General features: G+C 48.5%; 1 protein-coding gene across 1 annotated transcript in view; it reads left to right on the top strand.

The window, feature by feature from the left end:
- Positions 1–237: 237 nt before the first annotated feature.
- The window catches only part of LOC139458116 (uncharacterized), a 50,271-nt gene continuing 34,816 nt past the window's right edge, over positions 238–15,692 (top strand). The window contains exons 1-2 of the mRNA XM_071239424.1: positions 238–321; positions 2,302–2,578. Coding sequence (XP_071095525.1) covers positions 2,333–2,578 — 246 coding nt within the window. The 5' untranslated portion in view covers positions 238–321; positions 2,302–2,332. The remainder of the gene's footprint in view (positions 322–2,301; positions 2,579–15,692) is intronic.

Raw genomic sequence — 15,692 nt, 5'->3', positions numbered from 1 at the left:
TTAACAATTGCAGAGCTGATGAAATACATGCATCCTGTTGTATTTCCCAAGTACCTGAAAAGTGTTAGGAGAGGTGTCCTGTTGCTGTGATCTGCTCTGGGATGTGTTGTCTCATATTACTGCAGTAGGTTGTGAATATAACTATCCATGTGTAACTCTATACATGTGTTACATCACAAGTGTTACATCACAGTGGGAATACAGGTACTCGATAGCCTACATCCGTGTCACACTTCCAAATTAATGGCACACCACCAGACTATTAAATACCCATGTCTTTTGTCCCTCAGTTCATCTGGCTTCAGGAGCACGTCACGCAAGGTAAGTTCCACCAGTGTCCAGGTCGCAAACATACTGAGGTACAATATAGTTTTGTTTGTCTGTTGTCTAACGCCGCTATATTCCAGCTAAATGACGGCGGTCTGTACAGAATCTAGTCAGGACCAGTCAATCCAGTGATTCACGTTATGAACATTGATTGAACATTGAACACGCAATTGGGATACGATGACATGCATCAGCCAAGTCAGCCAGCCTGACCACCTGATCCCGTTAGTCTCTTCTTACGACAAGAAAGCCTTTTACGGCAAGCATGGGTTCCTGAAGACCTATTCTACCCCGGACCTTCCCGGGTCCGTGCGATATAGAGGCCGATCAATACCTATGTTTGTCCATTTTGCCGGGAGCGCGAGCAGACAAGCATAGCAATGATCCGTGTGAAATTTATGTCGCACGTCAATCCGCTGCATGAGGGGTAAAGGGTGGCCCAGTCGTCTGAGGTCAAACATTTCGCTGTGCAGAGTCACACCCGTGGCATTAAACCAAACTCACTCTCTCACGGGTTCCTGAGGGTCCCTGCAGGACGTGACCGCCTCTGTGGTCTAGTGGTATAGCGTCCGCCCGGAAAGCGGAAGGTCCGAGGTTCGATCCCCGGCCTCGTCATACCAAAAGACGTTAACAGATGGTACTTGTTGTTACCCTGTCTGGCGCTCGGCATTAAGGGGCTAAAACAAGGACTGGTCGGCTCGGAGTCAGTATACTGTGTGGTAAGTGTGCTAGCACTATAAATCGGCATCAGTCCGGACTAATACAAGCACACACACACACACACACACGTGTGCATGCACGTCGCAATATAAGTGCAATAATCTTGGACGCTACGTTAAACCCAATTTAAGAACAAAACAACGAGTGAAGGTTGTTTATCGTATACTGAAACACTGCAAGCAGAATAAACCACGAGGGGAGCCTGTGGTTTTTTCTCCCTGCAGTGTGTTATCGTACGATAAACGACGACCACGAGTCGTTCATTCCTTAGATGATATATCAACATTATTTACAGCCTCTGATGATAAAACTATTTACCCGTATTTTCCAAATGATGACTCCCTCAATAGAATCCGACCTCGGAAATGTTGGACACGTCCATTGTATGCGCACGTTGATCATTCCTGCATACTCTCATATCTCTACCTTTAATCTCAATACAGATTGTTACATCTCTCCTGCGTTTATTTGCGTTGCCCAGCTACATATATGGGTACCAACTCACTAGACACGTCCCTCTCAAAATGGATGTCGTTCAATGTACAACGTCAGCATATTGCCAGCGCATGTTCGAATTTCCAGAAATATCATAATGATAGAACAATGTTTTATCGTGAAAAAAAAACACACTTCGTTCCTCATTGTTCTTTTGGACTAATCGCGTTGTTGTCTTATGTTGTTGTAGATAGTATATGTTATGACAATGCGTCTGTAATCAAGGATGTGCCTTAATGCCCACAAGTCGTATTGATATGAAGTCGACCTAAAATCGATGTGAATGTGATGTGCTTTGATATGCCAGTTGCCAGTTCTGTGGATGTTACTGGATGTTCACAATATCAACCACAGACTCGATTATGTACAGACCGACGTCATACAGCTGCACTATTGTCGAATGCAGCATAAAACAACAAACGCGCTTAAAATGGCTGATTTTGCATCCCCAGCAAGTACAATTGATCAGCCATTTTCGACGCATATTGTAGGGTCCGGGGGCCAAATGCTCGGTAACGGGGGGCTTTACGCGCTCAGGTGGTCATTGTTTTAACTTTTGTAGGTATATGCACGTGTCTACGTGCCCCTTAAGGCTAGTTAGTGGGCGTAGTCATCTCTCGTACCTGTCTGTAGCTATCTGCCAGGCGACCACATGGATCTGTACTCTGTAGAATCTCATGTGATATAATTTACCTCTAAACCTAATGCCACAATAGTTCCTCAACACCCAGGCTAAGTATGTATATATTCCACCTGCAGAAGCGGTCCAGTGAACCAACAGTCAAGAAGAATGCTGATGTATCTACTTTGGGCGCTGTTCCTGCCCGACGCATTGGGGACTGGAGGGGGCGTGGACTTGACCATGTCCTCAGGTGCTTCCGGCACCGCTGTCGTCAAGGCTGTCGTTGACAGGATCAGGTCCAACTGCATACTCGGGGACGACCGTCTGTTCCTGCGACGTCTGGCCTACGTGGAGACAAAAGACGGAACAGATGCCAAGACATACAGACCTGGGTATGACGGGGGCATCTGGCAGGTAGGATCGTCGACAAGGCTTGATTCTAGTAAGAGTAAGGTTGAAAAAATCAACGATGTTTGTATACCGTCCTGTATATTGATGTATATTTCCATGATTTCTGAGGCTATTAACATTGGCTAGAACTGTCGTAATTATTTATATTCAGCCACATTATGCCTTTGTATTAAGTTCCTCGAATGACAGTACGTAAATGAATTAACCCTCATGAAATGACTGCTGACAATACCTGCATGTCCGATGGCTTCTCAGTGGTAGCCGTGTCCGATAGGGACGGTATTTTTTTCTCATGGCTACTCATTGGAAGTCGTGTCCGCTAGGGACGGAAGGGTTTTTCATGGCTACTCAGTAGTTAGCGTGAACGCTAGGGACGGTTTGGGTTTCCGATGGCTTCTCAGTAGTAGGCGTGTCCGATAGGGACGGTAGGGGTATCCGATGGCTTCTCAGTGGTAGGCGTGTCCGGTATGGACGGTAGGGGATTCCCATGGCTTCTCAGTGGTAGGCGTGTTCGCTTGGAAGTGTAAGTATTTCCGATGGCTTTTCAGTGGTATGCATGTCCGCTAAGGACGGTACAGGTTTCTCATTGCTACTCAGTGGTGGGCGTGTCCGTTACGGACGGTAGGGGTTTCTGATGGCTTCTCAGTGATAGGCAGGTCCGCTAAGGTCGGTAGGTGTTTCCGGTGGCTTCTCAGTGGTAGGATGTGTTTGCTACGGCGGTAAGATTTTCTCATGGCTACTCAGTGGTGGGCGTGTCCGTTAGGGACGGTTTAGGTTTACGATGGCTTCTCAGTGGTAGGCGTGTCCGCTACGGCAGTAAGGGTTTCTCATGGCTTCTCAGTAGTAGGCGTGTCCGCTAGGGACGGTTGGGGTATCCGATGGCGTTTCAGTAGTGGGCGTGTCCGGTACGGAGAGCAGGGGATTCCCATGGATTCTCAGTGGTAGGCGTGTCCGCTAGGGATGCTAGGGGTTTCCGATGGCTACTTAGTGGTAGGCGTGTCCGATAGGGACGGTAGGTTCTTTCGATGGCTTCTCAGTGGTAGGTGTGTCCGCAAGGGACGGTAGGGGTTTCCGGTGGCTTCTCAGTGGTAGGATGTGTCCGCTACGGCGGTATGGGTTTCTCATGGCTACTCAGTGGTGGGCGTGTCCGCTAGGGACGGTGGGGTTTCTCATGGCTTCTCAGTCTATGTGTGTCCGGTATGGCGGTAGGGGTTTCTCATGTCTTATCAGTGGAGGGCGTGTCCACTGGTGAGGGTGGGGTTTTCCGATGGCTTTTCAGTGGAAGGCGTGTCCGATAGGGACGGTAGGGGTTTCCGATGTCTTCTCAGAGGTAGGCGTGTGCACTACGGACGGTAGGGGTTTCCGATGGCTTCTCAGTGATAGAATGTGTCCGCTAAGGACGGTAGGGGTTTCCGATGGCTTCTCAGTGGTATGTGTTTCCGCTACGGTGCAAAGGGTTTCTCAGTAGTTAGCGTGAACGCTAGGGATGGTTTGGTTTACCGATGGCTTCTCAATAGTAGGCGTGTCCACTAGAGAAGCTAGGGGTTTCTCATGGCTACTCAGTGGTAGGGGTTTCCGATGTCTTCTCAGAGGTAGGCGTGTCCTTTACGGCGGTAAGGGTTTCCGGTGGCTTCTCAGTTGTAGGATGTGTCAGCTACGGCGGTAAGTGTTTCTTATGGCTACTTAGTGATGGGCGTGTCCGTTAGGGACAGTAGGGTTTTCCAATGGCTTCTCAATGATGGGAGTGTCTGGTAGGGACGGTAGGGGTTTCCGACGGCTTCTCAGTGGTATGCGTTTCCGCTACGGCGGTAAGGGTTTCTCATGGTTGCTCAGTGGTGGGCGTGTCCGCTAAGGACGGTAGAGGTTTCAAACGCTTCTCAGTGGTAGGCGTGTTCACTACGGCGGTAAGGGTTTCAGGGTTTCTTATGGCTACTCAGTAGTGGGCGCGAATGCTAAGGACGGTTTGGGTTCCCGATGGCTTCTCAGTAATAGGCGTGTCCGCTAGGGACGCTGGGGGTTTCCGATGGCTACTTTGTGGTAGGGGTGTCCGATAGGGACGGTAGGGGCTTCCGTTGGCTTCTCAGTGGTAGGTGTGTCCGCAAGGGACGGTAGGGGTTTCCAGTGGTTTCTCAGTGGTAGGATGTGTCCGCTACGGCGGTATGGGTTTCTCATGGGTACTCAGTGGTAGGCATGTCCGCTAGGCACGGTAAGGGTTTCTCATGGCTACTCAGTAGTGGGCATGTCCGCTAGGGACAGTAGATGTTCCCTAAGGCTTTTCAGTCCATGTGTGTCCGGTATGGCGGTAGGGGTTTCTCATGTCTTTTCAGTGGAAGGCGTGTCCGCTAGTGAGGGTGGGGTTTTCAAATGGCTTTTCAGTAGAAGGCGTGTCCGATAGGGACAGTAGGGGTTTCCGATGTCTTCTCAGTGGTAGGCGTGTGCACTATGGTCGGTAGGGGATTCCCATGGCTTCTCAGTGGTAGGCGTGTTCGCTTGGAAGGGTAAGTATTTCCGATGGCTTTTCAGTGGTATGCATGTCCGCTAAGGACGGTACAGGTTTCTCATTGCTACTCAGTGGTGGGCGTGTCCGTTACGGACGGTAGGGGTTTCTGATGGCTTCTCAGTGATAGGCAGGTCCGCTAAGGTCGGTAGGTGTTTCCAGTGGCTTCTTAGTAATAGGATGTGTTTGCTACGGCGGTAAGATTTTCTCATGGCTACTCAGTGGTGGGCGTGTCCGTTAGGGACGGTTTAGGTTTACGATGGCTTCTCAGTGGTAGGCGTGTCCGCTACGGCAGTAAGGGTTTCTCATGGCTTCTCAGTAGTAGGCGTGTCCGCTAGGGACGGTTGGGGTATCCGATGGCGTTTCAGTAGTAGGCGTGTCCGGTTCGGACAGCAGGGGAGTCCCATGGATTCTCAGTGGTAGGCGTGTCCGCTAGGGATGCTAGGGGTTTCCGATGGCTACTTAGTGGTAGGCGTGTCCAATAGGGACGGTAGGGGCTTTCGATGGCTTCTCAGTGGTAGGTGTGTCCGCAAGGGACGGTAGGGGTTTCCGGTGGCTTCTCAGTGGTAGGATGTGTCTGCTACGGCGGTATGGGTTTCTCATGGCTACTCAGTGGTGGGCGTGTCCGCTAGGGACGGTGGGGTTTCTCATGGCTTCTCAGTCTATGTGTGTCCGGTATGGCGGTAGGGGTTTCTCATGTCTTATCAGTGGAGGGCGTGTCCACTAGTGAGGGTGGGGTTTTCCGATGGCTTTTCAGTGGAAGGCGTGTCCGATAGGGACAGTAGGAGTTTCCGATGTCTTCTCAGAGGTAGGCGTGTGCACTACGGACAGTAGGGGTTTCCGATGGCTTCTCAGTGATAGAATGTGTCCGTTAAGGACGGTAGGGGTTTCCGATGGCTTCTCAGTGGTATGTGTTTCCGCTACGGCGCAAAGGGTTTCTCAGTAGTTAGCGTGAACGCTAGGGATGGTTTGGTTTACCGATGGCTTCTCAATAGTAGGCGTGTCCACTAGAGAAGCTAGGGGTTTCTCATGGCTACTCAGTGGTAGGCGTGTCCGCTAGCCACGGTAAAGGTTTCTCATGGCTACTCAGTGGTGGGCGTGTCCGCTAGGGACGGTAAGGGTTTCCCATGGCTTCTCAGTCTATGTGTGTCCGCTATGACGGTAAGGGTTTATCATGTCTTATCAGTGGAGGGCGTGTCCGCTAGTGACAGTAGAGTTTTCCGATTGCTTTTTAGTGGTAGGCGTGTCCGCTAGGGACGGTAGTGGTTTATCATGGCCACTCAGTGATGGGCGTGGCCGATAGAGACGGTAGGGGTTTCCGATGTCTTCTCTGAGGTAGACGTGTCCTTTATGGCAGTAAGGGTTTCCGGTGGCTTCTCAGTTGTAGGATGTGTCAGCTACGGCGGTAAGAGTTTCTAATGGCTACTCAGTGATGGGCGTGTCCGTTAGGGACGGTATGGTTTTCCAATGGCTTTCAATGATGGGAGTGTCCGGCAGGGACGGTAGGGGTTTCCGACGGCTTCTCAGTGGTATGCGTTTCCGCTACGGCGGTAAGGGTTTCTCATGGTTGCTCAGTGGTGGGCGTGTCCGCTAAGGACGGTAGAGGTTTCAAACGCTTCTCAGTGGTAGGCGTGTTCACTACGGCGGTAAGGGTTTCAGGGTTTCTTATGGCTACTCAGTAGTGGGCGTGAATGCTAAGGACAGTTTGGGCTCCCGATGGCTTCTCAGTATTAGGCGTGTCCGGTAGGGACGCTGGGGGTTTCCGATGGCTACTTTGTGGTAGGCGTGTCCGCTAGGGACGGTAGTGGTTTATCATGACTACTCAGTGATGGGCGTGGCCGATAGGGACGGTAGGGGTTTCCGATGTCTTCTCAGAGGTAGGCCTGTCCTTTACGGCGGTAAGGGTTTCCGGTGGCTTCTCAGTTGTAGGATGTGTCAGCTACGGCGGTAAGTGTTTCTTATGGCTACTTAGTGATGGGCGTGTCCGTTAGGGACAGTAGGGTTTTCCAATGGCTTCTCAATGATGGGAGTGTCTGGTAGGGACGGTAGGGGTTTCCGACGGCTTCTCAGTGGTATACGTTTCCGCTACGGCGGTAAGGGTTTCTCATGGTTGCTCAGTGGTGGGCGTGTTGGCTAGGGACGGTAGAGGTTTCAAACGCTTCTCAGTGGTAGGCGTGTTCACTACGGCGGTAAGGGTTTCAGGGTTTCTTATGGCTACTCAGTAGTGGGCGCGAATGCTAAGGACGGTTTGGGTTCCCGATGGCTTCTCAGTAATAGGCGTGTCCGGTAGGGACGCTGGGGGTTTCTGATGGCTTCTCAGTGATAGGCAGGTCCGCTAAGGTCGGTAGGTGTTTTCGGTGGCTTCTCAGTAATAGGATGTGTTTGCTACGGCGGTAAGATTTTCTCATGGCTACTCAGTGGTGGGCGTGTCCGTTAGGGACGGTTTAGGTTTACGATGGCTTCTCAGTGGTAGGCGTGTCCGCTACGGCAGTAAGGGTTTCTCATGGCTTCTCAGTAGTAGGCGTGCCCGCTGGGGACGGTTGGGGTATCCGATGGCGTTTCAGTGGTAGGCGTGTCCGGTTCGGACAGCAGGGGATTCCCATGGATTCTCAGTGGTAGGCGTGTCTGCTAGGGATGCTAGGGGTTTCCGATGGCTACTTAGTGGTAGGCGTGTCCGATAGGGACGGTAGGGGCTTTCGATGGCTTCTCAGTGGTAGGTGTGTCCGCAAGGGACGGTAGGGGTTTCCGGTGGCTTCTCAGTGGTAGGATGTGTCCGCTACGGCGGTATGGGTTTCTCATGGCTACTCAGTGGTGGGCGTGTCCGCTAGGGACGGTGGGGTTTCTCATGGCTTCTCAGTCTATGTGTGTCCGGTATGGCGGTAAGGGTTTCTCATGTCTTATCAGTGGAGGGCGTGTCCACTAGTGAGGGTGGGGTTTTCGATGGCTTTTCAGTGGAAGGCGTGTCCGATAGGGACGGTAGGGGTTTCCGGTGGCTTCTCAGTGATAGGATGTGTCCGCTACGGCGGTATGGGTTTCTCATGGCTACTCAGTGGTGGGCGTGTCCGCTAGGGACGGTGGGGTTTCTCATGGCTTCTCAGTCTATGTGTGTCCGGTATGGCGGTAGGGGTTTCTCATGTCTTATCAGTGGAGGGCGTGTCCACTGGTGAGGGTGGGGTTTTCCGATGGCTTTTCAGTGGAAGGCGTGTCCGATAGGGACGGTAGGGGTTTCCGATGTCTTCTCAGAGGTAGGCGTGTGCACTACGGACGGTAGGGGTTTCCGATGGCTTCTCAGTGGTATGTGTTTCCGCTACGGCGCAAAGGGTTTCTCAGTAGTTAGCGTGAACGCTAGGGATGGTTTGGTTTACCGATGGCTTCTCAATAGTAGGCGTGTCCACTAGAGAAGCTAGGGGTTTCTCATGGCTACTCAGTGGTAGGCGTGTCCGCTAGGCACGGTAAAGGTTTCTCATGGCTACTCAGTGGTGGGCGTGTCCGCTAGGGACGGTAAGGGTTTCCCATGGCTTCTCAGTCTATGTGTGTCCGCTATGACGGTAAGGGTTTATCATGTCTTATCAGTGGTGGGCGTGTCCGCTAGGGACGGTAAGGGTTTCCCATGGCTTCTCAGTCTATGTGTGTCCGCTATGACGGTAAGGGTTTATCATGTCTTATCAGTGGAGGGCGTGTCCGCTAGTGACAGTAGGGTTTTTTCGATTGCTTTTTAGTGGTAGGCGTGTCCGCTAGGGACGGTAGTGGTTTATCATGACTACTCAGTGATGGGCGTGGCCAATAGGGACGGTAGGGGTTTCCGATGTCTTCTCAGAGGTAGGCGTGTCCTTTACGGCGGTAAGGGTTTCCGGTGGCTTCTCAGTTGTAGGATGTGTCAGCTACGGCGGTAAGTGTTTCTTATGGCTACTTAGTGATGGGCGTGTCCGTTAGGGACGGTATGGTTTTCCAATGGCTTCTCAATGATGGGAGTGTCCGGTAGGGACGGTAGGGGTTTCCGACGGCTTCTCAGTGGTATGCGTTTCCGCTACGGCGGTAAGGGTTTCTCATGGTTGCTCAGTGGTGGGCGTGTCCGCTAAGGACGGTAGAGGTTTCAAACGCTTCTCAGTGGTAGGCGTGTTCACTACGGCGGTAAGGGTTTCAGGGTTTCTTATGGCTACTCAGTAGTGGGCGTGAATGCTAAGGACGGTTTGGGTTCCCGATGGCTTCTCAGTATTAGGCGTGTCCGGTAGGGACGCTGGGGGTTCCCGATGGCTACTTTGTGGTAGGCGTGTACGATAGGGACGGTAGGGGCTTCCGTTGGCTTCTCAGTGGTAGGTGTGTCCGCAAGGGACGGTAGGGGTTTCCAGTGGCTTCTCAGTGGTAGGATGTGTACGCTACGGCGGTATGGGTTTCTCATGGCTACTCAGTGGTAGGCGTATCCGCTAGGGACGTTAGGGGCTTCAGATGGCGTCTCAATGGAAGGCGTATCTGCTACGGCGGTACGGGTTTCCGATGGCTTCTCAGTGGTACGTGTTTCCTCTACGGTGGTAAGGGTTTCTCATGGCTACTCAGTTGTGGGCGTGAACGATAGGGACAGTTTGAGTTTTCTGATGCCTTCTCAGTGGTAGGCGTGTCCGCTACAAAGGTATGGGTTTTTCATGGCTACTCAGTGGTGGGCATGTCTGCGACGGCGGTAAGGGTTTGTCATTGCTACTCAGTGGTAGGCGTGTCCGCTAGGGACGGTAGGGGTTCCCTATGGCTTCTCAGTCCATGTGTGTCCGGTATGGCGGTAGGGGTTTCTCATGTCTTATCAGTGGAGGGCGTGTCCACTAGTGAGGGTAGGGGTTTCCGATGGCTTCTCAGTGATAGGATGTGTGCGCTACGAACGGTAGGGGTTTCCGATGTCTTCTCAGTGGTATGTGTTTCCGCTACGGTGCAAAGAGTTTCTCAGTAGTTAGCGTGAACGCTAGGAATGGTTTGGTTTACCGATGGCTTCTCAATAGTAAGCGTGTCCGTTAGTGACGCTAGGGGTTTCTCATGGCTACTCAGTGGTGGGCGTGTCCGCTAGGCACGGTAAAGGTTTCTCATGGGAACTCAGTGGAGGGCGTGTCCGATAGTGACAGTAGGGTTTTCCGATTGCTTTTTAGTGGTAGGCGTGTCCGCTAGGGACGGTAGTGGTTTATCATGGCTACTCAGTGATGGGCGTGGACGATAGGGACGGTAGGGATTTCCGATGTCTTCTCAGAGGTAGACGTGTCCTTTACGGCGGTAAGGGTTTCCGGTGGCTTCTCAGTTGTAGGATGTGTCAGCTACGGCGGTAAGAGTTTCTCATGGCTACTCAGTGATGGGCGTGTCCGTTAGGGACGGTATGGTTTTCCAATGACTTCTCAATGATGGGAGTGTCCGGTAGGGACGGTAGGGGTTTCCGACGGCTTTTCAGTGGTATGCGTTTCCGCTACGGCGGTAAGGGTTTCTCATGGTTGCTCAGTGGTGGGCGTGTTGGCTAGGGACGGTAGAGGTTTCAAACGCTTCTCAGTGGTAGGCGTGTTCACTACGGCGGTAAGCGTTTCAGGGTTTCTTATGGCTACTCAGTAGTGGGCGTGAATGCTAAGGACGGTTTGGGTTTCCGATGGCTTCTCAGTATTAGGCGTGTCCACTAGGGACGCTGGGGGTTTCCGATGGCTACTTTGTGGTAGGGGCGTCCGCTAGTGACGGCAGGGGCTTCCGTTGGCTTTTCAGTGGTAGTATGTGTCCGCTACGGCGGTATGGGTTTCTCATGGCTACTCAGTAGTGAGCGCGTCCGCTAGGGACGGTAGAGGTTCCCTAAGGCTTCTCAGTCCATGTGTGTCCGGTATGGCGGTAGGGGTTTCTCATGTCTTTTCAGTGGAGGGCGTGTCCGCTAGTGAGGGTGGGGTTTTCCAATGGCTTTTGAGTAGAAGGCGTGTCCGATAGGGACGGTAAGGGTTTCTGATGTCTTCTCAGAGGTAGGCGTGTGCACTACGGACGGTAGTATTAGGCGTGTCCGCTAGGGATGCTGGGGGTTTCCGATGGCTACTTTGTGGTAGGGGTGTCCGATAGGGACGGTAGGGGCTTCCGTTGGCTTCTCAGTAGTAGTATGTGTCCGCAAGGGACGGTAGGGGTTTCCAGTGGCTTCTCAGTGGTAGGATGTGTCCGCTACGGCGGTATGGGTTTCCGCTGTGTTTCTGTGTGTCCTCTAGGGACGGTTGGGGTTTCCAATGGCTTCTCAGTGGTAGGCGTGTCCGCTACAGCGATAAGGGTTTCCGATTGCTTCTCATTGGTACGTCTTTCCGCAAAGGCTGTAAGGGATTCTCATGGCTCCTCAGAGGTGGGCGTGAACGCTAGGGACGGTTGGGGTTTTTCATCGGCTTCTCAGTGGTAGGCGTGTCCACTACGGCGGTAAGGGTTTCTCATGGCTAACCAGTTATTTGCATGTCCGCTAGGGACATGTGGGGTTTCCGATGGCTTCTCAGTGGTAGGCGAGTCCGCTTCGGCGGTATAGGTTTCTCATGGGTTCTTAGTGGTGGGCGTGTCCGCTACGGACGGTAGGGGTTTCAGATGGCGTCTCAGTGGTACGTGTTTCCGCTACGGCAGTAAGGGTTTCTCATGGCTACTCAGTGGTGAGCATGTCCACTACGGCGGTAAGAGTTTGCCAAGGCTACTCAGTGGTAGGCGTGTCTGCTAGGCACGGTAAGGGTTTCTCATAACTACTCAGCGGGTCCGCTAGGGACGGTAGGTTTTTCCGATGGCTTCTCAGTGGTAGGTGTGTCCGCTAGGGACGGTAGATGTTTCCGATGGCTTCTCAGTCTACGTGTGTCTGCTATGGCGGTTAGGGGTTTCTGGCATTGCCTAAAAGTCGGGCCGGGCTGGGCCGAGACGGGCCAAAGTGTTACTGGCTAATTACTTCATTATCGGCGATCATACCTACATATAATTGATGCAACATACACACATGACATTAATGAACAATCACCAAACAAAAAAGTGCACCATAAATAAGTAATTCGGAATATCGCTTGAAAACCAGAAAGTGGAGCAGTGTGTAAGCGTCGCTGATCTTGGTAACATGTAAAAGAGCAATCGTTAAACGAAGTAAGATTTGAAACGTATCAAATACTTCTAGCTATCGTGATACAAATTTCCATCTGTGAGCATAGTGTTTATATTTATAGGAACGTTCTATATATGAGTAAATACCACTTTATAATGTCACTGAGACACGTTGGTTAAAGTAGACCTCTTCTCCCTATACTCTCAACAGTTACACAGGTGTTCGGTCCGACTTGGCCTGGACTGTTAAAATCAACTTAAACCTCACAGATGTATCATCAAATGGATTCACATCTATAGACTAGTGTTATATCTACCTAAATACCACTTTATAGTGTCTCAGAACGCTGTACTTAAAGAAAACAAGGGGCTCAAAAGTGAAACCCTTTCCCCCCTACATTCTCAACATAGTTTTTATCAGAAGTCTTTTGCTTGTGTTGGGTCCGACTTGGCCCGGACTGTCAAAATCAACTTAAACCTTACAGATGTATAATCAAATGGATTCATATGTTTAGATTAGTATTATATCTACCTAAATACCACTTTATAAATCTCACGGTTCATCGTATTTAAAGAACACAAGGTGCTCAAAGTAAAGCATTTTTACTGTATTTTCTTAAGACATTCTATGTCAGAAGTGTTCGCGTATTTTTGTGCTTAAGTCACTTGGACATTGTTTAGCTTCCTAAACGGTTCATAAGAAACATGTCAGACAGCTTTGACATCATTGATGACTTAGTCTTATGAGATGTGTAAACCTTAGGGGAAATGAGTTCAAGTAAATACAGAAACAGAGGGTCTAAAATTGCCACAGTGTTAGGCCCGAAAGTCTATTTAGGATTTAAATTGTGATTAAGGAAGTAGAGGGTAGAGAGAGAACAAGATAACAAATCTTAGCAAAGCCTACCTGCCAAACAAGTGCTAGTTCGATCGTATCCGTAATCCGTCACAAACTGTGATGAACGCATAGTGTGTTCGATGAAGGAAATACAGCCCTTCAGATGTTTGTTTACTGAATACACCTATGACCTATGTTCATCGATATAATTTATAAGATATTGAAGCTACATGTCCGCCCATAGTTTCTTGGAAATGTCCTGGCTACACTTCAAGGTTTCGTGCTCAACAAATATATATGAATGTATATGATGTCTCATCTGATGTACTTTAATAATGCAATTCGACAAAGAAGATGTACAGATGCCTCGACAGCATTTTTGGCAGTCAACTACAAGTACAGGTAAACATGGCTTTTAATGCTCATGTGTGTCAGGTTGCCCTTACCTCCCCGTCACATCTGTACACAAAGCAAGTGTATAGTCTAAGCTAGGCTACATTTGCATCTCTTTAGCCGTTTACAGATGCCTCGACAACATTTTTCACACATGAATGACTTCAACCTTGTCTCTCAACTAGTACAGGTTGGCTATTAATGCTCATGTGTGTCAGGTTGTCCCAACCTCGACGTCGTATCGGTATACAAAACAAGTGCATTGTCTAAACTAGGCTACATATGCATTTCTTAAGCCGTTTAAATAATGCAGTGTGCTGTCACAGCATGCTGCGTATGTCTGTACAGCACAATGTATTTTATTAGTAATTGGTCGATCCTTCATAAATCATATTTTTGCCATTCATTTCACATATGCCTCGGTAGAATTGAGATAGGGGAAGGACTTCTGATCAGATAAGAAGGTATTCAGATATCCAGAAACTCGTTTATCCGGACACAATTTAAGAAAAAGCAATTGTCCGGATAAGCGAGGTTCGATTGTATAGCGCGTGATACATGACAAAACAAAAAATGTGTTAGGACCTGATTCGCACTTGCTGAAGGGATACCAATGGACCCTGATCATAATACATTGGTTGATTATTATTATCATTATTATTATTATTATTATTAAACATAATTTATTATCGTATTGTCCAAAAAGACAAAGGGATTGGGCACAATTGCAGCGCTTATTACCACCTTCTCCCTATATACAGTTATACATAATATTGCATAATGAAAATTAACAATTTACAGTTGAAGCATCACATTGTGGAAACATACATGTAGTGCGCAATATAAATTTATATACAGTGCTCATATGAAGGATATGTACAATGTGCAGGAAAGTGAAGACAGTGTGCATCTCATACATATGCTAATATTATACATGTTAGTGTTGTTTATAGATTTAACAATATTAATGATTAACAGTTTGGAAACAATAATATGCTAGCTACAGAATCTGTTAGTCGTTTCTATAAATTTGTGTACAGACAAGAATATTTTTGGATTCAGGAAAACATCTAAGTTTGGATCACAAAAAAGAATACTATTTAGAGTTTTTTGTCCTCCAAGATTATCGATAGCTGTCAGTAATGTCTCCCTAATATCATCATATAAGGTACATTCGAAGAAAAAATGGAATGAATTTTCACAAGGAGCTCCGCGTTTACAGGAAATAGTATCAGATAATTAACACGAAACAGGTTGGAATTTAGTGTGCTACAATTGTGTCTCAATCTAGTGTGCAATATATTTGTAGATCTCTCACCGCAATTATAGTGCATAGGTGGTGATGTAGGCTGCTCAGATGCGACAGCTTTAAAATACAATATTGACGGACTATCCCTGATTCCTGTTGATAGATTATTCCATTGGCCTAATGTATCTATAATATAAGACCTTTTAAACGTAGATGTCAATGCAAATGGAACTACAAAATCATAGCGGTTTCTGAGATTATAACTGACCTTCTGTGACACAGCTGGTGGTATAAAATCAGTTATATATGAAGGACATGGCTTATTTATTATTTTATACAGAGTTACAAGTTTGTTGACGTTTCTTCTATACGCTTAGATATATGTATCCACGTCACACACACCTAGAACAAGTACACTTATTTGAATATTACTAATATTACATGAATGTTACTGAGCAGTAAGTTAGAGTTAATATCTTTGCGCTTAATCAGCAACATTAAGCCTTTCACGTATATTACAACTTTGTAAATTAACTTTCCTTTCCAGAAATACCATAGCATGGTGACAGAGATGAACTTCTACCCCAAGAGATGTGTCATTGACTAAAATCTGCTTTGTTAATTTGATTTCAAGTGATAGCCTTCACCTGGAAGGAATATATATTTGTATTATTTCAATATATATCCCTCTGAATTTTGGGTTTTGAAATAGCATGTCGCAGAAATAACTCCTGTTGGACCCTTAGACTTGCAAGAATACTCTAATCATTGGCCGAAACATGCCCCATTTGTGCTTCTTGCTTTGTCAGACCAAACCCATACTGTTGAATTTCTCAAAAGCTTTGAAAGGGTTAAAGCTATTTTTGGAAGTATAAATGGGTTGATTGGTGACTACCACAGAAGTAGCACATGGAGTTATGTCCGATGGAATTCTCGGTTTTGACTTGTTTGTTCCACCGGTGGTGCAGGTTACGCTCACCTCTATGCAAACACCTGGTATCCTCACTGTTTGATAGTAGTTTATATACGTAAGCATGTATAAGTTGTATGTCATCTTAATATATCACTTGTGTTATCCCTCTTTTTGGGG

This window comes from Haliotis cracherodii, unplaced genomic scaffold (assembly GCF_022045235.1).
Source record: "Haliotis cracherodii isolate W230 unplaced genomic scaffold, xgHalCrac1.p SCAF_12, whole genome shotgun sequence".
Lineage (NCBI taxonomy): Eukaryota > Metazoa > Mollusca > Gastropoda > Lepetellida > Haliotidae > Haliotis > Haliotis cracherodii.
This window is presented reverse-complemented; position numbering and strand designations above follow the sequence as displayed.